The 23,496-nt window shown below is 37.4% G+C and overlaps 5 protein-coding genes across 5 annotated transcripts; all 5 read left to right on the plus strand.

Annotated features, from left to right (window-relative positions):
• Nucleotides 1-64: 64 nt before the first annotated feature.
• On the plus strand, nt 65-1,249 carry LOC136068691 (GCN5-related N-acetyltransferase 8-like). Its single transcript, XM_065776157.1, has one exon. The coding sequence runs from the start codon at nt 310-312 to the stop codon at nt 1,015-1,017; it is 708 nt and encodes a 235-aa protein (XP_065632229.1). The 5' UTR covers nt 65-309; the 3' UTR covers nt 1,018-1,249.
• Nucleotides 1,105-9,134, plus strand: LOC136068680 (lysine-specific demethylase ELF6-like). The gene is made up of 7 exons (XM_065776135.1): nt 1,105-1,148; nt 2,149-2,265; nt 2,428-2,495; nt 3,154-3,304; nt 4,278-4,858; nt 5,375-5,572; nt 5,908-9,134. Exons 1-7 carry the CDS (start codon nt 1,105-1,107, stop codon nt 8,574-8,576), a joined length of 3,828 nt encoding a protein of 1,275 aa, XP_065632207.1. The 3' UTR covers nt 8,577-9,134.
• Nucleotides 9,135-9,482: 348 nt separating this feature from the next.
• On the plus strand, nt 9,483-10,668 carry LOC112025133 (GCN5-related N-acetyltransferase 8). Its single transcript, XM_024057796.2, has one exon. The coding sequence runs from the start codon at nt 9,729-9,731 to the stop codon at nt 10,434-10,436; it is 708 nt and encodes a 235-aa protein (XP_023913564.1). The 5' UTR covers nt 9,483-9,728; the 3' UTR covers nt 10,437-10,668.
• A 3,268-nt stretch (nt 10,669-13,936) lies between these two features.
• LOC112025134 (pentatricopeptide repeat-containing protein At3g14730) lies at nt 13,937-16,407 on the plus strand. Its single transcript, XM_024057797.2, has one exon. The coding sequence runs from the start codon at nt 14,047-14,049 to the stop codon at nt 15,961-15,963; it is 1,917 nt and encodes a 638-aa protein (XP_023913565.2). The 5' UTR covers nt 13,937-14,046; the 3' UTR covers nt 15,964-16,407.
• A 2,413-nt stretch (nt 16,408-18,820) lies between these two features.
• Nucleotides 18,821-19,859, plus strand: LOC112025129 (GCN5-related N-acetyltransferase 8). The gene has a single exon (XM_024057792.2). The coding sequence runs from the start codon at nt 18,946-18,948 to the stop codon at nt 19,651-19,653; it is 708 nt and encodes a 235-aa protein (XP_023913560.1). The 5' UTR covers nt 18,821-18,945; the 3' UTR covers nt 19,654-19,859.
• Nucleotides 19,860-23,496: the final 3,637 nt, after the last annotated feature.

Here is a 23,496-nt window from a genome sequence, read left to right on the forward strand (position 1 = left end):
AAATATTTTACCAAAATTATACGTTTCTTTTGATAAGATCAAATCTTTAACAAACAGCAGCCTAGTTACGTCTTCCAGGAGCCCACTGCTTTTCCAAAGACAAACTTTTTTATAAACTATCGTACAAGTTAGAAAAACTACTCCATTAATCTCATCGAAATTTCTTACCTCCTGTTTCCACCACCAAACCAAAACTCAACTAGCATAACTGTAGATTCTTGAAGAGTAAGTGTAAGTGCAGAAACTAGAAACCCCAACTTTCTCACTTTCCCAAACCAACAACAAAGAACCAAAAAAAACACACTCAAAATGGCCGCAGCTGCACCACCACCAGCACCAACTCCAGCTGCCACAGCACTACCAGACCCAACCCCAATAGGTTACCCTCTCTTCACACGCATCCGTCTCGCCACCGTATCGGACGTCCCTCACATCCACAAGCTCATCCACCAGCTCGCCAACTTCGAACACCTTGCCCACCAATGCTCCGCCACCGAAGCCTCCCTCTCCTCCACACTCTTCACTTCCCCGCCTTTCCAATCCTTCACTGTCTTCATCCTCGAACTCTCCCAAACCCCATTCCCTCCCCAACTCCACCCACACTCAGCTCTCTTCTCCCCCATTACCCAAACCATCACTCTCGACCTTCCCATCGATGACCCAGAAGCCGAAACCTTCAAATCTAACGATAAAGATTGTGGCTTTGACGTTGTGGTTGGTGGGTTTGTTTTGTTTTTTCCGAACTACTCGACTTTCTTGGGGAAACCGGGGTTTTACGTAGAGGACTTGTTCGTGAGGGAGTGTTATAGGAGGAAAGGGTTTGGGAAGATGCTACTTTCAGCTGTGGCTGCTCAAGCTGTGAAGATGGGGTATGGGAGAGTGGAGTGGGCGGTGCTTGATTGGAATGTGAATGCTATCAAGTTCTATGAGGAAATAGGTGCTAAGGTCTTGCAAGAGTGGAGGATTTGCAGGCTTACTGATGAGGCTCTCCAAGCTTATGCCAATCCTGCTATCTAAAAATTAATGGGTTCTCTTTTCTTTTTTTCTTTTTTCTTTTTTCTGTGGCTTTTATTTATTTGTTTGTGTGTATATGGATTCCAAGAAATGGAAAGGAACGGTGGGTTAGAGTGCATGACTAGGGGGAAGATGTAGCTGATGTGAGTGTGATTGTGATCTACTTGATTCCTTGATGTTTTCTCTATGGAATTTGATTTCTATATGCTTAGTTGGTTCCTCAAATTTACTTTCATTGGTGTTTATTGAATGTAACTACATATATGGTGCTTTGTGTGTTTCGTCGTATCAATTTTTTTCTTTTTTTCTTTTTTTCAAATCTTTGTAATTGGCTTATCCTCATCCATGGATTATCTATTCCTTTTAAATTATAGTGGGATAAAATCAGTAATCACTTTTCCAAAACATTTGAATAAGCTGTTGCTGGGTTACCAGACTTGGGGACTGAGACTTCTTTGTGNAAACTACTCCAAACGAGTATACTTTTATCTGTGGGTTAGGAGTTGTTAATTCTCAAATTGAATTGGAATTGTGTCATAAGGCAAGCAATTAAGGAGAAGCCATCCACGGGGTTCAAACTAAGGACCTTTGCATTTCAAACGCAATGCTCTAACCTGTAAGCTAAGCGGTCTCACAAAGAAGGAACTGCACATGTTTAAGAATTTAGTAAGCTATTGAGATCTTGGCTATTAATTATTCATTCTTAGTTATTCATAATTGATATGAATATAGAATGGTTTCAAAAATAAATAATTAAATGAATAATATAGAATAGAATTTCAAATATATACCCAAAGAAGTACTTTAAATTTGCGGAATCTAAATTCAATTAGGTTGTTCTAAATTGGACCTGCCACATGTAGGAGGGTGATTTTTTAAATAATTTAAGATGGTGAAGCTTTAATAAAAAATTGGTCCCACAAATAATTTTGATTTTTTGGCAATTTCGCAAAGTATTTAATTTGCAGTTCTGTCCTGACGCAGCTGGAATTTACTGACCCCAAATTTGCCAAATTTTCATTGATTTTTTTTTAAATAGAGGCACAGTTCTTAGTCTGGCCATTTTATTTTACTTTCTTTAATGTAGACAGTTCATTTCAATCTGAAATTAGTTTGATTTTATCACTTCTATAGCATTTTTGTAACTCAGGTCCAGTTTCTCTTATCTCCAGCTGCACTCACATTATTGGGCGAGAAGACAACTCTTCTATCACCTGAGGTAGTTGTTGCGTCGGGCATTCCATGTTGTAGGTGGGTTGCTTTCTTTCTAATTAGCATTCTAAAATTTATGTGAGGGTTATACTTTTCTGTAATTGAAAATGTTTTAGGTTTGACTTATGATACTGAGTTGCTGTTTCTGTTCTTTTTTTTTTTTTGGAGCTGTACTCATGAATGTTCTTATTTTTCCTGTAGGTTAGTACAGAATCCTGGTGAATTTGTCGTGACTTTTCCAAGGGCCTACCATGTAGGATTCAGCCATGGTAATTGCTTTATAGTTTTCATATTTTCAATATTTTTCTGAAAATATGATTCTTTAACTTATAAACTCCTGCCCCGAACATACTGATCTTACTGTATTAAGACATCCCACCTGGTGTATGGAACTTGGAGAAACACATGTTAATCTAAGACAACCTAGAAGATGGAAGTTCTGTAAAAATTTGGAGTGGAAGTTGGTTTACAAAATATGAATAAATTTCCATTTATTTTGTTTCTAGTAAAAGCAAAGGATTCAAATTTTTTGTGAGCAGGACTATTTTGGCTTGCAAATGAGCTGAAAATGTGTAGTTGGACTTAAAATGCTCAAAAGAATTAATTGGACACCTTACAACTCTTCTGCCAAGTCACTTTGCAAGCACCTTTTTCTGCAAGGCCATTGCTAATCCATTTCTGTCGTAGCTAATATATATTGTTTTATCTTCCCTTTCAACATTGGCGTTTCTGATTGATGTCTGTAACAGTAATTTGTATGTTTATTCTGCTCTTAGAATATCAATGTCTCAGTGACTAGAGTTAACTAGAGAGCCTGATTATATTAGGCATGTTGCTATTACAAGAAGTTTCCTTGAATTTTTCTTTCAGAGTGTATTCATTTTTATCCTTTTAATGGATTATTATAGCCTTCCTTTTGTAAATTAGGTTTCAATTGTGGGGAAGCTGCTAACTTTGGAACCCCACAATGGCTCACAGTAGCCAAGGAAGCTGCAGTGCGCAGAGCTGCAATGAATTATCTTCCCATGCTCTCTCATCAGCAGCTGCTATACCTGCTGACCATGTCTTTTGTCTCAAGGTTAGCTCACTATAGTTCCTTCAAATATTCTGTTGATCCTAAGTTGTTGAGCAAAATTAGTGACTGAAATATCCTGTCCACATTGCTTCTTAGACTGCTCTCTGAAGATCTATACAAGATATTTCTCTTGAATGTTTATTGATTGTAGTATTCTTGCCTAATTCCTCTACAAGATTAGATTTTCCAAATATTTGATGTTCAATGGCCAGACTCAGGTATCCGTGACCAACAAAGTTTCCAGCCATTCATCTTGGTGGTTCACAACTTCTGAAACATGTTTACAGATGTTAATTTGATTTTTTCCAGGAATATGTAAATTTATGTATTTGTAAAATAGTTTATGAATGTACTTTTGATTCTGTAAGAGTTGCAATTGTCGAGGGGGATTTCTTTTTATTATTTCATTAGGTTTATTTCAAAATATGCTTTAATTCTGAATATGGGCTGGAAACTTTATAATTAGACTGGTCCTAATGAAATGAGTTGGGCCTTAATGCACATCTTGTGAAAACTGATAATTGAGCATTATTGTTTTACTTTCATTTTTCATATAATAAATTCTTTGAAGGGAATGTGTAATTGTTTTGGAAAGTGGAATTAGCTGAAATAAGTAATAACTGTTAATTTTTCCTTTTTATCCTTAAAAGAAAATGCTCTTCCTTTTATTTAATGCATTAGAGAGTCTCTGCGGGGGCAGTTGAAACCACAAGAGTTTCTCTGTGGAGATGGTGCTGTTATAATTAACATATCAGTTGTTGCTTAGGGCCATAGACGAGTAACAAGGGCTCAGTAGGCAGATTTCTACTGTACACTTCGCATTTGAAATTGATACTTTGGTTGCATTTACCCTTACTTTGTGCGATGCTGCTTTTACATCATATGTTTTTGCTTATTGTGTCCATGTAAATATCATGTGGATACCATATCTTTAGTTGTTTCTTATGTTTGATTTGCTGGACTGTTTTGATGCCAGAGTGCCAAGATCCTTACTACCAGGTGTGCGCAGTTCTCGTCTGAGAGATCGTCAAAAGGAAGAAAGAGAATTGTTAGTAAAGAAGGCTTTTATAGAAGATATTCTAAAAGAAAACATTAAGCTATCTAATCTTCTTGGAAAAGTATCAACTTGCCATGCTGTTTTATGGAATGCTGATTTACTTCCATATCCAAGTAGAGATTCTCAATTGCCCAGCATAGTTGCTACTGATTCTACCTCACCAAGAGAAAATGCTTCCCATATTCATACTGAAAACAACAATAATATTCAGAATGATCTGATTCATGAGATGAACTTGTATATAGAGACTCTCAATGATTTGTCTCTGGATGGTGACGATTTATCATGTGACTTTCAAGTTGATTCGGGTACATTGGCATGTGTGGCTTGTGGAATACTTGGTTTTCCATTTATGTCTGTGGTACAACCATCTGAAGAAGCATCCCTGAAACTTCAGCCCATGGATCATCGTTTGGTTCAAGGAGGCCCCAGAGTCTCAGGACCTGAGAATGCTTGTTCCTCTCCAGATTGTGATGGGTTTATTAAGAGCAATATTCCAGGTATTTGGTCTACATACTTTCTTGCCTGGTAATTTGCTCACTTCTTTAATCTTATTCTGTCAAAAGTAAGTTGTCATTGAACTTTTCTGGATTATATGTTAAAGCCGTACTTCATTCTGTAACCATGTTGTGGCCTATCATATTGTTAGATTGGTTTGTCATTGATTCTAGCATCTACATGTACGCATTTACCACTTCTACTAGTATTTCTGGCATGACCCTGAATCAGCTAAATGTGTTGTACATAAAACTGTGTTAAAAAGAATTGTAGAAGAATGCATAGAACTAGTCTTAAGTCTCCACATTATATAAGTTAGGCTCCCATCTTATGGAGATGTATTAGCAGACCAAACAACCATGGGGAAGAATGACATTTTTAAATGTATCTTCAACTGGTGCCAGTAGCTTCTCATCAAAGCAAACGAAAACATGAAATTGAATAGGATTAATCCTTTTGACCACTAAACTCGGCCTCTACAAGTGCTGTACTGAGTTAATTAATGCTTTGTTCTGCAGAGAATCTCCCTCCTGTTCCTGATGTTTCTCTACCACCAAAGGATCTGAAAATGTCACTATTAACCAAATTTGACACGCAATGGAACACCTCTAGTAAATTTCTGAGGCCACGGATTTTCTGCCTGGAGCATGCCATTGAGATTGTGGAACTCTTGCAGTCAAAAGGTGGAGTAAACATGCTTATGATTTGCCATTCAGGTAAGATAGGCTTTAACTATGTCAATGATTTATGCTGCAAAATACAGTTGTATACCCACCCCTAATTTTAAAGTTAATCACCTTCTCCCTTTTTTATTTTATGATATTTGATTTTTTTTTTTTTTACCTCTCTCAAGGATAAACCTGGTTTCTGAATGATGTTGAAATTAATTAATATCTAAATGAGACACATTCAGCTATTGTTTAATACCCACTTTCTGTTTACTATTAGTCTGTGACACATCTTTTTATTTGTCAACCAACCATTATGAGCATACATGTGCACCATCCAGATTTCAACAATAATTATTCTTCAATTTTCTTAATTTATGTAGACTATCAGAAAATGAAGGCACATGCTGTGGCCGTTTCTGAGGAAATTGGTAAACCTTTTGATTATAATGAGGTTCCATTAGATACTGCATCCCAAGAAGATCTGAACTTGATAGATCTTGCAATTGATGATGAAGAACATGATGAATGCGGAGAAGACTGGACATCAAAACTGGGTATCAATTTACGGTATTGTGCCAAGGTCAGAAAGAACTCTCCATCTATGCAAGTACAGCATGCACTGACATTGGGTGGATTGTTCTCTGAAAAAAGTGCCACTTCAGAATGCTTGACCGTCAAATGGCAGTCTAGAAGATCACGCTCAAGAAAGTCAAACCATTCTTCCCATGGTAAAGTGTGCGACACAGCTCAATCAAAGAAGGATGAAGTGTTGGGGGGAAGGTCAAATGGCATCATTGTCAACAATGAAAAAAAACTAATTCAATATTCAAGAAGGAATCCTAAGTTAAAACTGGGTGGTTCCACAGATGCAAGTACAGTTGATGGATGCCCTGGAAAGAATCTGTCAAAAGATGTTTCAGCTGCTACTTATGGAGACCGCGATAAGCAAAGTGGGAAGGCTACTGAAAATGACCTTTCTAACAAAGGAAATTCCAAAAGTGATGCAGTATTTGTTTTCTCTAATGCTTCCGGAGTGTCTGAAATGCAGCATGAATCCTCAGGGTTTGCAGCTACCAGTGGTGGGAGCTTGAATTCTGCTCCATCAAGAATTGAAGATTCCCCTGCCTCTGATACACTAGTGGTTGTTGAGACACAGAGTGAGAATCACACTCTGGATGATTTTGACATTGATGGCAAAGCTTGTAATGTAGCAACATGGGATGGTTCTGAGATGCAACCCAAGATCAAGAGCACTGATGAAACCAAGGAGGAGGACAAGACAACTTATGCCAAAAAATGTGGTAGTCCACTTATCATTGCAACTGATGAGAGGTCTGGAATGCAGGCAGAGAATCAAAGCAAGGAAAAAATCAGCATCACAAATGAGTCTTTTCATCTGGTTTCTGAAGGGCAGTGCAATGTTTCAACTGAAGGGGATGTTTTGATGAATGAGGTTTCTGATCTTTCTAAACCTCCAACTCCCCATATTGCTGATCCTGTTGTGAGAAACTTTGAGGCACAGATGGAAAATGTTGTTCTGGAGGAATCTTGCATCAACAGTAAGGTTCTCGTGTGTGCAACTTTAGACAATGAAGTGCAGCAAAAGATCCATACCACCAGCAGAATTGAATATGATGGACCTCTTTCAAGTAATGTTGCACCAATCAACCAGCTTACTCTTGCCTCAACAGAAGGTGTTTCTTGTAATATTGCAGTGACAAACCAGCCTACTCTTGCCTCAATGCAAGAAAGTTGTGAAGGTCCCACAGAGATTCGTGCTGCAGAAGACATTAGTATTGCCATGTCTTCAGATGCAGTGGAGCAAGAACTTGAGTCTGAAAATGGAAGTACTGAGGATGAACCAGTTTCAAGTTATGTTATACCAACAAATGAGCCTACTGCATCAAGAGAGATCCATTCCCCAGACAGAAATAACGAGGAACTTGTCTCAAGTTCTGTTTCACCAATGGAAGTTAGTCAGCCTTGTGTATCACTGGAACAATGTCCTGAAGTTCCAAGAGGGTGCTCTGCTGAAGAAGACTTGCATGATGGTGTGACTTTAGACACTGAGGTGCAACAAGATATCCAGACTTCAGATGGAACAGATGAGGGGATGCCCGTCCCTAGTTTCATTACGCAAGTGGAAAAAGAGCCTGTAACTATCTCAGGGGGGGAATGTTACAAAGTTCCAAGAGGGATCAATGCTGAGGAAAATTTGAGTGGTGGAGTGGCTTTAGATAATGAAGTGGAGCAAAAGAAAGAGTTGACAAATGAAAATGATGAGGAGTTTTCTGAGTATGATACACTTATAAATCCGCCTAGTCCTGCCCCAATCCAGAAACGTTCCAGAATCCGAAGAGACACCCATGTTGAAAACCTGCTTCACAAAGAAGTTTGTTCATCACAGGATGATAGAGAGCTTGAAAGCATTGAGTCCACTCTTTTAGAACCCAGATCAAGCACAGATAAAAGAAGAAAAAGAAAAAGAGAAGCAGACCATTTGACGGAAAACAAGTTCGGTTGCAGTGACTTTATCAGGAGTCCATGTGAAGGGTTGAGGCCAAGGGCTGGGAAGGATGCAACCAGTAGATGTGGAATTGACACCAGTAAAATAGTTGAGGAGAAGTTGGTGCGAAAGAAGGTGAGCAAAGCTTCAGATGTTCCTCTTCCTCCTAAGAATAAAAACTCAATGGGGTCTCACAAGTGTGACCTTGAAGGCTGCCGCATGAGTTTCAAAACAAAGGCAGAGCTTCTCTTGCACAAACGCAACCGGTGCCCACATGAAGGGTGTGGGAAGAGGTTCAGCAACCACAAGTATGCAATGCTTCACAAACGTGTTCATGACGATGACAGGCCCCTCAAGTGCCCATGGAAAGGTTGCACCATGTCGTTCAAGTGGGCATGGGCTAGGACTGAGCATATACGTGTGCACACTGGTGAGCGCCCATACAAGTGCAAGGTTGAGGGATGTGGCCTTTCTTTCAGGTTCGTATCAGATTACAGCAGGCACAGACGGAAAACAGGGCACTATGTGAACTCACCTGCCTGAAGATATGTCCTCTTTGTTCAAGCTGGTTTTGTAATATATAGTATGGGTATAATCAAGTGGGGTTTCTGAGGCTACATGTAGTTTACATTGTTCTGGTTAGGTGTAGTGTTAGGCACATAGATTGATCATTTTGTAGGCGGGCATTCTCCAATCATTTGTATGCATTGATAGTTGAGAAGTCTTAAGGGTCTTGTTCTCTCTGGATTCTTCGTTTAGGATCCAGCAGCATCATCAGCAGGAGAGGAAGCTCTCCCCAAAAAAAACATAAACAAAAGGGAAATGCTACATGTTGGGTGGCCAAATCCTGGCTGGCCAAAATTGTCAGACCTACTAATTTGGTTATCTAAGAAGATGATTCTCATTTTTTTGTACTAGTGAGGATAGATACTATGTTCTTTGTTGTCCCTTGGTAAATGGATGAAGAAGATGAATCGTGGGACTACATTACCACTCTTTGTTTTGAGGGGTAAAGATCAAACAACGCTAGAGTTAGAGTCTGTTCAAGATTGACAATGTGCCAAATGTAGATATGAAATGAATATTGACGCCTTTCTTTTACTTTCTTCTCTTTTGTATTTTTCTTTCTTCTTGGAGGAGACAGATGAGATGGGTACCATTGATCAGGCTAGAAAAGTCCATTGCTATGCTTTTGTGGGTCTCTTCGCTTGTCTAGAGGTGGATTTGGATAATGTGCTGTGGGTTTGGATTGCCCTTTTTTTTTTTCTTTTTTTTTCATTGTAGTTTATGCTCAAGTGGGTCTGAATTATCCAAGATAGACAAATCATTTTTGCCTTTGTTGTGTCAAGTATGAAATTTCCACGTACCACACGAAAATTCTTAGTCAAATATTTTACCAAAATTATACGTTTCTTTTGATAAGATCAAATCTTTAACAAACAGCAGCCTAGTTACGTCTTCCAGGAGCCCACTGCTTTTCCAAAGACAAACTTTTTTATAAACTATCGTACAAGTTAGAAAAACTACTCCATTAATCTCATCGAAATTTCTTACCTCCTGTTTCCACCACCAAACCAAAACTCAACTAGCATAACTGTAGATTCTTGAAGAGTAAGTGTAAGTGCAGAAACTAGAAACCCCAACTTTCTCACTTTCCCAAACCAACAACAAAGAACCAAAAAAAACACACTCAAAATGGCCGCAGCTGCACCACCACCAGCACCAACTCCAGCTGCCACAGCACTACCAGACCCAACCCCAATAGGTTACCCTCTCTTCACACGCATCCGTCTCGCCACCGTATCGGACGTCCCTCACATCCACAAGCTCATCCACCAGCTCGCCAACTTCGAACACCTTGCCCACCAATGCTCCGCCACCGAAGCCTCCCTCTCCTCCACACTCTTCACTTCCCCGCCTTTCCAATCCTTCACTGTCTTCATCCTCGAACTCTCCCAAACCCCATTCCCTCCCCAACTCCACCCACACTCAGCTCTCTTCTCCCCCATTACCCAAACCATCACTCTCGACCTTCCCATCGATGACCCAGAAGCCGAAACCTTCAAATCTAACGATAAAGATTGTGGCTTTGACGTTGTGGTTGGTGGGTTTGTTTTGTTTTTTCCGAACTACTCGACTTTCTTGGGGAAACCGGGGTTTTACGTAGAGGACTTGTTCGTGAGGGAGTGTTATAGGAGGAAAGGGTTTGGGAAGATGCTACTTTCAGCTGTGGCTGCTCAAGCTGTGAAGATGGGGTATGGGAGAGTGGAGTGGGCGGTGCTTGATTGGAATGTGAATGCTATCAAGTTCTATGAGGAAATAGGTGCTAAGGTCTTGCAAGAGTGGAGGATTTGCAGGCTTACTGATGAGGCTCTCCAAGCTTATGCCAATCCTGCTATCTAAAAATTAATGGGTTCTCTTTTCTTTTTTTCTTTTTTCTTTTTTCTGTGGCTTTTATTTATTTGTTTGTGTGTATATGGATTCCAAGAAATGGAAAGGAACGGTGGGTTAGAGTGCATGACTAGGGGGAAGATGTAGCTGATGTGAGTGTGATTGTGATCTACTTGATTCCTTGATGTTTTCTCTATGGAATTTGATTTCTATATGCTTAGTTGGTTCCTCAAATTTACTTTCATTGGTGTTTATTGAATGTAACTACATATATGGTGCTTTGTGTGTTTCGTCGTATCAATTTTTTTCTTTTTTTCTTTTTTTCAAATCTTTGTAATTGGCTTATCCTCATCCATGGATTATCTATTCCTTTTAAATTATAGTGGGATAAAATCAGTAATCACTTTTCCAAAACATTTGAATAAGCTGTTGCTGGGTTACCAGACTTGGGGACTGAGACTTCTTTGTGGAAAGTGATTTGGGTTGAGGCTAATCTGGAACAATCTTGAAGGCTGAGGCTTCTTATGTTCTTTTCTTGAGAGGACCAAAAAGTGCTCTGAATCCGACATGATTGGATTGCAATTCTTATTTTTCTCCACGTATCCAAAGTTCTAGCCCCTTCGCGAGTCAGTGATGATGCGAGACCCACACTTTCTTCTTCTTCTTTTTTTTTTTTTTTTTTAACAATGACTTGTGAGATTGTAGATACATACTATGCGGGAGGTTTGTGCCACCAACTTTAACAATCTTGTCAAAGAATTTTTTTTTTTTTTTTTTTTTAAATGGATAAGACTCTTTGAATGGGGTTAAAATTAAGTGATTCCTTGTTCTTAAATTTAAAATAATAAGGTAGAGATAAGAATATATGGAGGGGTTAGGGTAAAGGATTAAGGTAGAGATAAGATGATGTAAAAATTAAAAAATAAAAATAAAGAGAGAGATTAAAACTAAAAAAGATAATAGACATAAACATGATATTGCACTGACTTGGGCCAAATAATTATTAAAAAAATTTAGTACCACAAAAATATGTGCACAATTGTCATCACTCATCACAACTCTTCATGTCTAATGTGATTAGTGGATAAAAAGTTGTAGTTTTATTTGAAAGTGACAGACAACCAGTTATAATCTATCACGTATGAAAGTTGTGATAAAAATGAGTTTATTTGTGGTAATATAAGAACTCGTTAATTAATTAAGTTGCAAAACAGAAGGAAGAGTAGGATCAACCACTTAAAAAAAAAGTAGTTATCATGGATGCACAAGTTGAATATAATTAGACTAAATATTAAAACCTAGATTAGTGACAAGTCGAGTTGATTAATTAAAGCACATACGATGTTGGGAAGTTACTTAACTTACCTCGAGGAAAACATGGGTAATTATCTCAATCAGTTAATAAAAATATTTAGATGGCAAGACACGTGCTAAGTAAATGAAGATGGAAAGGAAGCAATTGCCTCAAGGTGGTTATATGATGTTACCAAGTCCAACTAATAACAAAACACTTGGCAATGATTTTAATTAAGGGGAGACATATGGAAAAAGAAATCAAGCATAACGGTTAAAACCTCAAGTATAAAAGTGGATTCCAGTTAGCTCAACTGGTAAAGTCTTTGATGGTTGTATAAGAGATTTGGAGTTCAATCGCTGCCTACACCAAAAACTGATTGGTGTCTTGGTCTGATGATAAAGAGCTATCATCAGGAGCGGACACCATAGGTTAAAACTCTCTAAAAAAAAAAAAATCCTCAAGTATAAATAGGGGATTATTCTAAAAGTAAAGGACACCACGCACAACTAATAACACATTAGAGCACTTCTGAGACCAATTGTGCTTAAATTAGGGATATCTAGTAGTTCTTAGATCATTCAAGTAGTTCTTAGGCTTTGTAAAAGACTTTATGCTTGTAAGTTCGTTCCCTTTGTACTTGTGATCTTATCTAAGCAAGCATTCAATTAGTTTGATGCAAAATTTAGTTGTTTATTCAAGTCTAATTTGATCTCCTGCTTGCTTCAAATCAATTTAGTGTTAAGTAATCATTTAAGCTTTAATCCATTATATTTTTAGCAATTTACTTTACTTCAAGATGACTTTTTTGGGATTAGTTCACTTCAAGGTTATTTACTCCATATTAGTTCACTTTGAGATGATTTACCTCAAATCAGTTTAGTTCAATTAGGCTTGATAACTTGGTCTTTGTAACTTGGGCTTATTAATTTGACTTGGTCATTTAGGAACTTAAATCACTTATGATTCTCTCATTAATATTGTCAATTGATCCACTCGTTTCCCCAAAAATCCTATATTAAGGCATTTTTGGATCTCAAGCCCCAGTCTTCGAAGTTAGAGAATCACTTCGAGCAACCTGAAACTAATAGAGAAACTAAGGTTAATTAAAAATTGATCTATACTCAAACATGATGATTATGGTATTTCATGAAATTCAAGTTCCCATGTCAAGATACTTTTTAAGTTTAAATTAAATTCGTCTTTCTCTTGTCATTTAAACTCAAAATTGTAGATTAAACTTAAATTAATTTTCATAAAAATAATTATTTATATCTTATTTTCTCATGAACCACACATTTTGGGAGATATTGAGAGATAATTAATATGATTTCATCTTTTCACGTGGGTTTAATTTCACTTGAGGTTGTTGTTTATTCCCAAGTCACTTGCATAAATTTCAAACAAAGTAATTTAAAATAATTGGTCTTTTAGTATATTATACCATATCATATCGTTTAATATAAAAAGAAAAGGAAAAAAATATGTACTCTACATTGTGGTTATGTCAAGTGACCACCTTTCTTTTTTTTCTTCTTTTTTTTCTCCTTGTGCTACATAAATGGTTGCTTTATCCTTGTGTTTTATATACATCTAAAACTTCTATCATGACTAACAAAATAGTTTTTAGTACTTAAAAATATTATTTTGACTAAATTATTATTTTCAAAATTTTCTAGAAATTAAAATATATCATTATTTATTTTAAATTCTTTTCATAATTAGCTACCATAATTCTTTTTTCGTTTTGAAGATAAGAGTTAGGTTTTACCTAATTGTACTTGAGCTATTGTGATTCAACAAAAGTGTTACATGTCATATAATATACTTTCAGCATGTGTCATAATAAATACATTAAATGATTAATTTAATTTAATATAACATAAACTCTATTATCAAATTTCAATAAATTAATATATTAATCAGATTAAAACTTTAAGTACCAAAAGTTTCAAAAAATTAAAATAAATATTACTTATTTTAAAATTTTAATAATCTATGATAATACATGATTTTAATAACAACTCAATCTTAACGTCATTTTTGGTCTTTTACATTTCCTATATATTTTTTTAAAAAAAAAGATATCATCATTTATTTAAATTATTTAAACTAGTTTTAGTTTTGGAGCCCAATTATCGATTAACGATGCCCAAAGCCTCAACATATATATATATATATATATACATATATATAGTGTTTCATTTCATTCATGCAAACAAAAACTCTGGATGTTAATATACAGATTACAGAACACCTACATATGATTGTGTGAAAGTGAAAGCAGCCACTAGAATGACACAAAAAGAGAGCTTAGATTTTCTTTAAATGAACCTAAGGACCATCTTATGCGTATCAAGAATCCACAAACCTTGTTGCTTGTCTCTTCACTTCTCTTCCTCAGCTTCAAAATCCAATGCCAAACTTTCCGATGACTCAAGTTACAGCCTTTCCACCTGCGTTGCCTCCTTACAAGGCTGTGCCCACCACAAGAATCTCAGCAAAGGCAAACAACTCCACTCTTACATGCTCACCAATGCCTTTCTCAACTCTCCTGTATCCACCACAAGCCTTATCAACATGTACTCAAAATGCAACCGAATGGAAGATGCCCTTTTGGTTTTCAATCACCAAGCCCATCATTGCAATGTGTTTGCCTATAACGCAATAATTTCTGGGTTTGTTTCAAATGGGCTTGCGGAAGATGGGTTTGAGTTTTATAAGCGTATGAGGGTGTTGGATGTTAGGCCAGACAAGTTTACTTTTCCTTGTGTGATCAAAGCTTGTTCTGATATTGTGGAGGTTTTGGAGGTTAGGAAGATTCATGGGCTGTTGTTTAAACTTGGGTTGGAGTTGGATGTGTTTATCGGCAGTGCTTTGGTTAATACCTATTTGAAATTTGGGTTGATTGTAGAGGCACAGGAGGTGTTTGAGAAATTGCCTGTGAGGGATGTTGCGCTTTGGAATGCGCTGGTTAATGGGTATGCGCAAATTGGGAGGTTGGATGAGGTTTTGGAGGTTTTTAAGAGAATGGGTGTAGAAGGGGTTGTTCCTAATAGATTTACGGTTACCGGGGTGTTATCAGTTTTAGCTTTGATGGAGGAGTTTAACAATGGGAGAGCAATTCATGGGTTTGCGATGAAAATGGGGTATGTTTCAGGTGTTGCAGTTTCCAATGCCTTGATTGATATGTATGGGAAATGCATGCATATTGGAGATGCTTTGGAAATTTTTGAGACGATAAATGAGAAAGATATATTTTCATGGAATTCAATCATATCTGTTCATGGACAATGCGGTGATTATGATGTTACTTTAAGACTTTTTGATAGGATGTTAGGTGCTGGTGTTAAGCCTGATTTGGTTACTATCACAGCAGTCCTTCCTGCTTGCTCTAATCTGGTTGCACTGATGCATGGAAGACAGATTCATGGGTATATGATAGTCAATGGGTTGGGGAAGGATGGCAATCATAAAGACACTGATGATGCGCTAGTGAACAATGCTATTATGGACATGTATGCAAAATGTGGCAGTATGAGAGATGCTCATTCAGTTTTTTGTAAGATGAGAAATAAAGATGTGGCCTCATGGAACATCATGATCATGGGTTATGGCATGCAAGGTCATGGTGATGAGGCTTTGGATGTGTTTTCTCGTATGTGTGAGGCACAAATTAAGCCTGATGCTGTCACATTTATTGGGGTATTGTCTGCATGCAGCCATGCAGGCCTCGTGAGACATGGGCGTGAGTTATTGACGCTGATGAAATCAAAATATGGTGTGGATCCAACTATTGAGCATTATGCCTGTGTGATTGACATGCTCGGTCGAGCTGGGCAGCTTGAGGACGCTTATGAATTGGCACAAGCAATGCCTATCGAGGCCAATCCAGTGGTATGGAGGACTTTGTTAGCAGCATGTCGGCTCCATGGCAATGCTGATCTTGCTGACATAGTTGTACAGCAGGTTCTTAAACTTGAACCAGAGCATTGTGGAAATTACGTACTAATGTCAAATATTTATGGAGTAAGCGGTCGATATGAAGATGTATTAGATATTAGACAGGCAATGAGGCAACAAAATGTGAAGAAGGCACCAGGGTGTAGTTGGATTGAGCTCAAGAATGGAGTGCGCACTTTTATTACGCGTGATATGACCCATCCTGAAACCAACCTTATTTATGTAACTTTAAATTCATTGACTGTGCGTCTGCATGAGTATGGTTATGTGCCTAATCTCTAACATTGGGGTTGTGCTGAAAATCTAGCATGGAACTATGCCAATAGGAAATTCTTTAATTTTCCCTGGGATAGGTGGGAAAGAAGGCAAACTAAGATTGTATCAAAGAGTGTTAACAGTTTTGTTTTGGTTTGTGTGCAAAACAAAGTGGCAATGTTTTGCATCAGGTAATTTTGATATTTTAAAGGAAAACAACACTACTACCGTACAATGCATTCAAGATCATTCACTGGACAGCATCAGGAGAAAAGAGCCTGAATCCACAAAAGGATCATGATTGAGTTGAGCACTAGAAGACTAACCTGAGCTTATGTCCCCAACTTACAAGTTGATTCATGTCCCTTTTTAAATTTTTGCCTGTATCTTATGGTCATGGGATTCTCTGTGTATTCAGAAAATACAATTTTTATAACATGGTAGTTCAAATCCATATTTTTAATCCGTGTATACTTTTTTTTTTTTAAATGAATTATTAGCAGTGCACAGTATAAACTCAATTGCTGCTCGAACTTTTGGTGAAGTGGATGAATTATAGATGTTTTTCTCAGGTTTCATGTCACCCCCATGCCAATGAAACTTTTTACTGGACATCAGTGACACTAGCTATGTGTTGACCTATGCTCATGTAGTAAGTTCACAGTACTCATTTGACCGCTGCATTAATGAAACATTTACTAGAATGGTGACCAAGGTTGTATGAAGCTTAGGAGGCCAAAACGATTATAGAAAATATAATCGAGGTTTTTTTTTTTTTTTTTTTTTTTTTTTTCTCTTTAATATGAAAATATATTAGAGTTGAGCACTGCAGGAATGTTGAAAGTCCTTATATTGACCAGAATACTGTCTGTCTGTCTGCACTAGAGCTTCTTCCTGTCATTGCTAGTACTGCTAAGTTTCCTTGTTCCATTTATGTGTTTTAGATGAATATCTTGCAAAGTTACTTATTTTCCTGATTGAATTAGATTATATATATCTGCTTGAGATCATATTCATTGTCCTGTCTGTATGTGTGTGTGTGTGTGGCTTTACCTTTATTGGTGGCAGAACCGCTTTGGCAATCTCTTCCTTCTGCAAATGCATCGTTTAGCAGATTCAAGTATGGTAAAGAGGAATTCTGACACAAACAAAACAAATGATTCAGACACAAACAAAACAGATGAGGATCTGGAAAGTCATGAAACTGGCAGTTTTAAGCCTGATCGAGACTCAGTGAAGTTCTATCCTGATATAAATAGTATTGCAAGTTCAGCTGTGATTCCTGTGAAAGTATTCTGCAACCTCTTATTTGTAAACATCAATAAGGCGTGGTCTTGCCATGATCTTTAGTTGTTAGGTCTGTGAAAACATTTTGTCTCAAAACATGTGAGAAAGGGGTGGTGGTAGCATGTTGTAGTGGGTGTAATAATCTACTCCCGATTGCAGATTTTCTCATATGGTTTAGAGAACCAGGGAAATTTTGAAGAATACCTAGCTGCTTGTGACAAGGAAGTGAAGAATGGTTCTGTTGAGACCTTGAATCTGATGCTTGAACATTTAGCTGGAAGGATACTGTGAAAGAATTATACAACAGTATTACAGATAAGATATCTAAGTTATAAATAATTTTCGGTGAACCTAACTCTTGTTTGTTTTGTTAAAGGTTTTGGGGTTAAATTAAGTTACCTATTCTTATTTTTAAGAGTAATCGCAATTCGCAAATGCTCTATGCATAGCATTTTCCGCTTGGGTATCTATTGACAATGTACACTAGTCTTACACTTTAATGAAACACCAGTTGTTTTCTTGTAGTTAATGAATAAGAATCCTTTCCAACGGTTGAAATCATTTCAAAGGATACGTTATTGTTATCGATTTTGATGGCAGTGAAGTTTGTATTAGCTTGAAGGTTCTCTCATACAGAAAAGGATAGGATAGGGTATCTCTGGCATTCAATGTGCTTAGATCCTTGACCAAAAGGTAAAAGGGCTTGTTGATCTAGTTATTTTGCAACTCGGCAGAGTCAATTGAAAATTTAAACAACCTTAAACCATACAATAAAACGCACATTTCTTCATTCTGAGACTTGAAAGATGGTTCACAGACAAAGATGAATGCTTTTCCATTGCCTTGACTCCTTGAACCCATGAGTTTAAGCCATCCTGTCCTAAAAACATTGAACGCAAAATTTAGGTACGGTACTAAGTTGCTATTATTTAAGTTCTCTTAAAATTTAGTCATATGACTGTATTTAACTAAAAATGCATTTTCATCCCATAAGAGCATCTCCAACAACTTCTCTATATTTTTGTACTGTTTGAACAGTGAACAGTGACATTTACCTTTTACCTATCTACTTTTTCAAATACATCTTCCAATAGATTCTTTATTATTTCTCTATCTCGTTTAAATATTATTCCTTCATTTTTTAACACATATATTCTCATATCCCCATCTCCACTCCTTTCTTTGCTAATTTTTTATTTAGTTTTATTCTTTTGCTAATGTACAGTAGCCCATCAGATTTGATGAGCTATTGTTCATGAGCCCAAAAAAATCATGATTTAGAGAATTTATTAGAGACCATTTTTTGAGTCTTATTCTCTATTATAAAGATTATTTTGCTTTTACTTAAGTTATTGGAGATTCTCTAAGAGAACTCAAGGAACAGCTAGTGAACTTCAATTTTGTCCTAACATTGGATATGGGTACTATGGTCTCAAAGTATTGGATAAGAGACTTGAACCAAGAAGCTATATATAGTTCACGTTAAAAGGCCCAAAAACAACAATTCCTTAGAATTGGGCTTAAATCCCACGTGTAATGTTTACATCTTACTCAAACCCCACGTGTCCAACCCCAACCAAACTCCTAAAATTCATAGACTCTGTCATCATTCATCTCTCATCTCTTTTTACTCCCTCAAACCGCCACACGCACTATCTTATAGGAAACTGTAGAACCGTGAAAACTAGAACCCTTTCCAAACCGACATTTTCACAAAATCCAATGGCAGCCGCCGCCGCACCACCACCATCACCAACCCCAGCAGCCACCGCACTACCAAACCCAACACCAACAGGCCACCCACTCTTCTCCCGTGTCCGCCTCGCCGCCCCATCGGACATCCCCCACATCCACAAACTCATCCACCAAATGGCCGTCTTCGAACGCCTCACCCACCTCTTCTCCGCCACCGAAGCCTCCCTCTCCTCCTCTCTCTTCACTTCCCCACCTTTCCAATCCTTCACCATCTTCATCCTCGAACTCTCCCAAGCCCCATTCCCACCTTCTCCCTCTCCTCCTCTCTTCTTCTCCCCCATTACTCAGACCACCACTCTCGACCTCCCCATCGATGACCCAGAAAGCGAAACCTTCAAATCCAACGATAAAGATAGTGGCTTTGACGTTGTGGTTGGTGGGTTTGTTTTGTTTTTTCCAAACTACTCGACGTTCTTGGGGAAACCGGGGTTTTATGTGGAGGACTTGTTTGTGAGGGAGTGTTATAGGAGGAAAGGGTTTGGGAAGATGCTACTCTCAGCTGTGGCTGCTCAAGCTGTGAAGATGGGGTATGGGAGAGTGGAGTGGGTGGTGCTTGATTGGAATGTGAATGCTATTAAGTTCTATGAGGAAATGGGTGCTAATGTCTTGCAAGAATGGAGGATTTGTAGGCTCACTGGTGAGGCTCTCCAAGCTTATGCCAATCCTGCTATTTAATTCATTTAATTAATGGGTTTTTCTTTTTGTGGGGTTTTAGTACTTTGTGAGTTTTTTTTTAGATTTCAAGAAATGAAATTGAAAAGTGGATTAGAATATATGACAAAGAGGAGCTGTATCTGGTGTGGGTTTTGTTTGTGACTCACCTGATTCCTGATGTTTTTAACAAGTAATTTCAAATGCTATCCTTAGTTGGTTCCCTCAAATTTACTGTCTTTGGTGTTTGTTGCATGTAACAATATATCTGGTGTTTTGTGTGTTTAGGTTGGTTGTTTCAAATTTTTCTTTTGAAATTGGCTAGCACTCTTCCATGGCTGATCTTTTCCTTTTAAAAATGGTGGGATAAATCACTTTGTATTGAGGAAGAGAGGATTTTTCTTTCCATCTATTCGTTCATAGTATCAAATAAAATAAAACCATCTTCAGTAGTCTGGATGAGGCTTACTTTTAGATTTCGTGGAATCATTGGGAAGAGGAGGAAGACATTTCCGAGAGCAACACATTTTTACTATAGTTACATTCATGGTCACGCAGCAAAATATTTGAATCGGCTATTGTAGAGCAGGCTAACAATAGATGCTTATAATGAGGTCAGGGCACCCAATGCAGTTTTACCCTCAAAAGCCCAATTTGAGGTGACTCACAAGAAATATCATTATCTATTTTATAGGGGGAGGGGAATCCCCTGGAAACTACAAAAATCTCTCAACTTTGTGGAAAAGCATTTTTTTTTGGGAAAAAATCGTTTGTTTTTCTATAATTGCTTGCAACTCTAAAAATGTTCTTGAAAACTTATTATGTTATTTGGTTCGCATGAAAAGGTACTAATATTATATGTAAGCATGGTGCTGGTGCTGATTCCAGAGCTTGAAACATGTTATGTCATTTGGTTCTCACGAAAATGCACTGATATTTCATTAAGTGTGATGCTGGTGCTAATTCCATATCTCAAAACATGTTATGTCATTTCACGAAAAAGGCTCTAATATTTCATAACAATGACTATGGTAGTGGTGAGCAATGATGACAATGACTGATAGTAACAATGGTGCAAGTTAGAAAAAACTCTCTTCCATTTTTTCCTCGAAATTTCTTTCCTCCTGTTTGCATTTAAACCAAACTCAAGTAGTATAACTTTAGATTCTCAAAGATAAAGTATAAGAGCATCCGCAGCCGGTTTCTATATCTCATCCTATTTTACTATCTCAAAAAGCAACTTTATCAATTATACAATACAATTTTACAATACTCCAACATCCTAAAACTCTATTTTCCTCTTCTACTCATTAAAATAATATATTTACGTAATAAAATATATTTTTTCTTTTTATATTTTTTCTCAATTTTCTACCCCACACCCGTCCCTTCAATATATCCTCCGTTACTTTACTTTTCATCTTCTTCCAGCCTCCTCCAATCCATCATCCATATCAACCTAGAAAACCCAATTTTTTTTTTTTTTTTCAAAACATAACAAAAAAAAACAAAAACCCATTAACACCCACCACAGCTCCACCGATCTCCGCCACCCACCGATCCACCACCACAACGTAGCAACCCATAATACCGTCAACACCAAAAAAAAAAAAAAAAAAATCTCAGGCAGCAAACCCACACCGCCACTCATCTGTTCTCACCAAACCCAAACCCATCTGTTCTCACCGGCAGCGATGGCGAGAGAGAGAGGGTCGTCGTCTCTATTCATCCCAGACCTGTCATCATCATCACCATCTTCGACCCAAACGCCAAACGCCAAATAGCACCCAAACGTCGGAAACCCACGACCTCCACGCCTCCACCGCAGCTTTTCTGATCGAGCCTCCACGCCGCCGTTGCCTCCATTCCGTTGAAGAAGAGAGAGCAGTAAGAAAGAGAGAGAAGGAAGAGAGAGAAAAGAAAGAGAAAAAATGAGAGAGGAGAGAGAAGCTGGCGAGTTAAAATGAGAGAGGAGAGAGAAATGAAAGTATTAAAAAATTATTTTTTTTTTATAACATTCAGCTACAGTACCATCTTACATTTGAGATGGTACTGTAGCAAAATCTCAAAAAAAATTTGACATATGCCATATAGCCTTCCAATTGCTGAGTGATTTGTGGCTCTTAATGCTAAATAACCCTTGCATTTGACATTCCCACTTCCGGATGCTGATGCTCTAAGTGCAGAAACTAAAAATCTCAACTTTCTCACTTTCCCACACCAAGAAGAATGAACCAAAAAAAAAAAAAAAAAAATCTCAAAATGGCTGCGGCTGCACCACCAACCCCAGCTACCACAGAACTACCTGACCCAACACCACGGGTCACCCGCTCTTCACACGCATTTGTCTCGGCACCACATCTGACATCCCTAACATCCATAAGCTCATCCACCAGGTTGCCAACTTCTTTCCCACCGCTACACCACTAAAGCCTCATCCATAAACTCATCCCTCCAATCATTATCTTTTTAAAATATTCATTTGATTCTCGTTAGAGAATTTAAAATTTTTTTCCTTTATATCTTCTTAAATTCTACAGTTTTACTTTGTTCAACATTTCATCTACTTCCACCCTTCCTCGTTCATCTTAATTTCATATAAATTTCTTCTTACTTCATTTTCATCTCTCTCTCCCCTATTCCTTCCAAGTTGTCCATGACAAAAATAAGTTAATACTCTCTTTCTTTCTCTAATTTTGTTTCTCTTTTGGTGGTTACACTTCTTTCATCATTTTCTCTTTCTTCTATATTGACTCTTCTTTTTCCCATTTTATTTTTTATAAACTTGATATTATTTCTCTCATTCAATCCATATTTTTCCTACACAAAAACTATAAGCTCTCTCTCTCTCTCTCTCTCTCTGGATTTTTGTTCTTTTTTTATAACTCTAATTAAGGTTGATGAGTTTTTATTTTATTTTAAATATGTGTTTAGGTTTTTTATTTTTTTTAATTTCACATCACAAAGTCCTCTCTCTCTCTCTCTCTCTTATAGATTCGGTTGAATTTTAGTTTGGTTTTATACTTATTTATTTTATTTTAGAAATAAGAATTTGAATTTATATCAAAACACAATCTACATGAATATGAATTTGAATATTCCCACCAATTTTTTGAGTAATAAATTATTAGAAAGTTGTATGAGCCCAAAAAAGGCTAATCCCACTTAGAATAATGGAGTTAGGATTAAAAGGCCCACCGCAATTAATTTGTTAAAGTGTGGGCTTCTGAGGTCAATTTTAATGCACTTTAATGGTCCAATTGCCCAGTTACTAGAGAAAGAGTATAATGAATCATAAAAAGAGGAACTAAATTTGAAAATACTACCTCAAGTCTAGCCAAGGTGCAAACGTTTATAAAAAGTTTCAAGTCCTTAATACAAAATGATTCTACACAGTTTTTATTTTCTCTTCTCAATTTTTTGTCCCCCTGTTTGGAGGGGTTTCATTTTCTTATTAATCCATCAAATTGCATCTGAGCCCTCTACTTGTATAGCCAAAAGCCTTAGTTTGGATGCTTGTCCAATCAAGGCTCTGCTAGAGGTGGTAGAGTGTGTTGTGGGCTATAAGATTATTGTTCGGGAGTCATTCCTTCATTAATGTGGCCAGCTGAGTTGGTATAGTGCATTAAATGCAAAGGTGATGGCTACTTTACTTGGATATTTCCCTTCTTCTTTACTTGGACGTCTCTATTGTCTTCCTCAGTATCCTGTCATTTGGTGCAAGTGGCTTGCTCAACACTTCTTGAGGTGGGCTTGCCCATCGGGCTCCTCAGGGAGTTGGCCTCCTCATCCTTCCTCGGACTCGCATTCATAGGTTGGGTTAGAACCTAAGCGTAGATGGGCCCTTCCATCCCTCGGGCCCTATTA

The sequence above is a fragment of the Quercus suber genome, unplaced genomic scaffold (genome assembly GCF_002906115.3).
Source record: "Quercus suber isolate HL8 unplaced genomic scaffold, Cork oak 2.0 scaffold_129, whole genome shotgun sequence".
Classification (NCBI taxonomy): Eukaryota; Viridiplantae; Streptophyta; class Magnoliopsida; order Fagales; family Fagaceae; genus Quercus; species Quercus suber.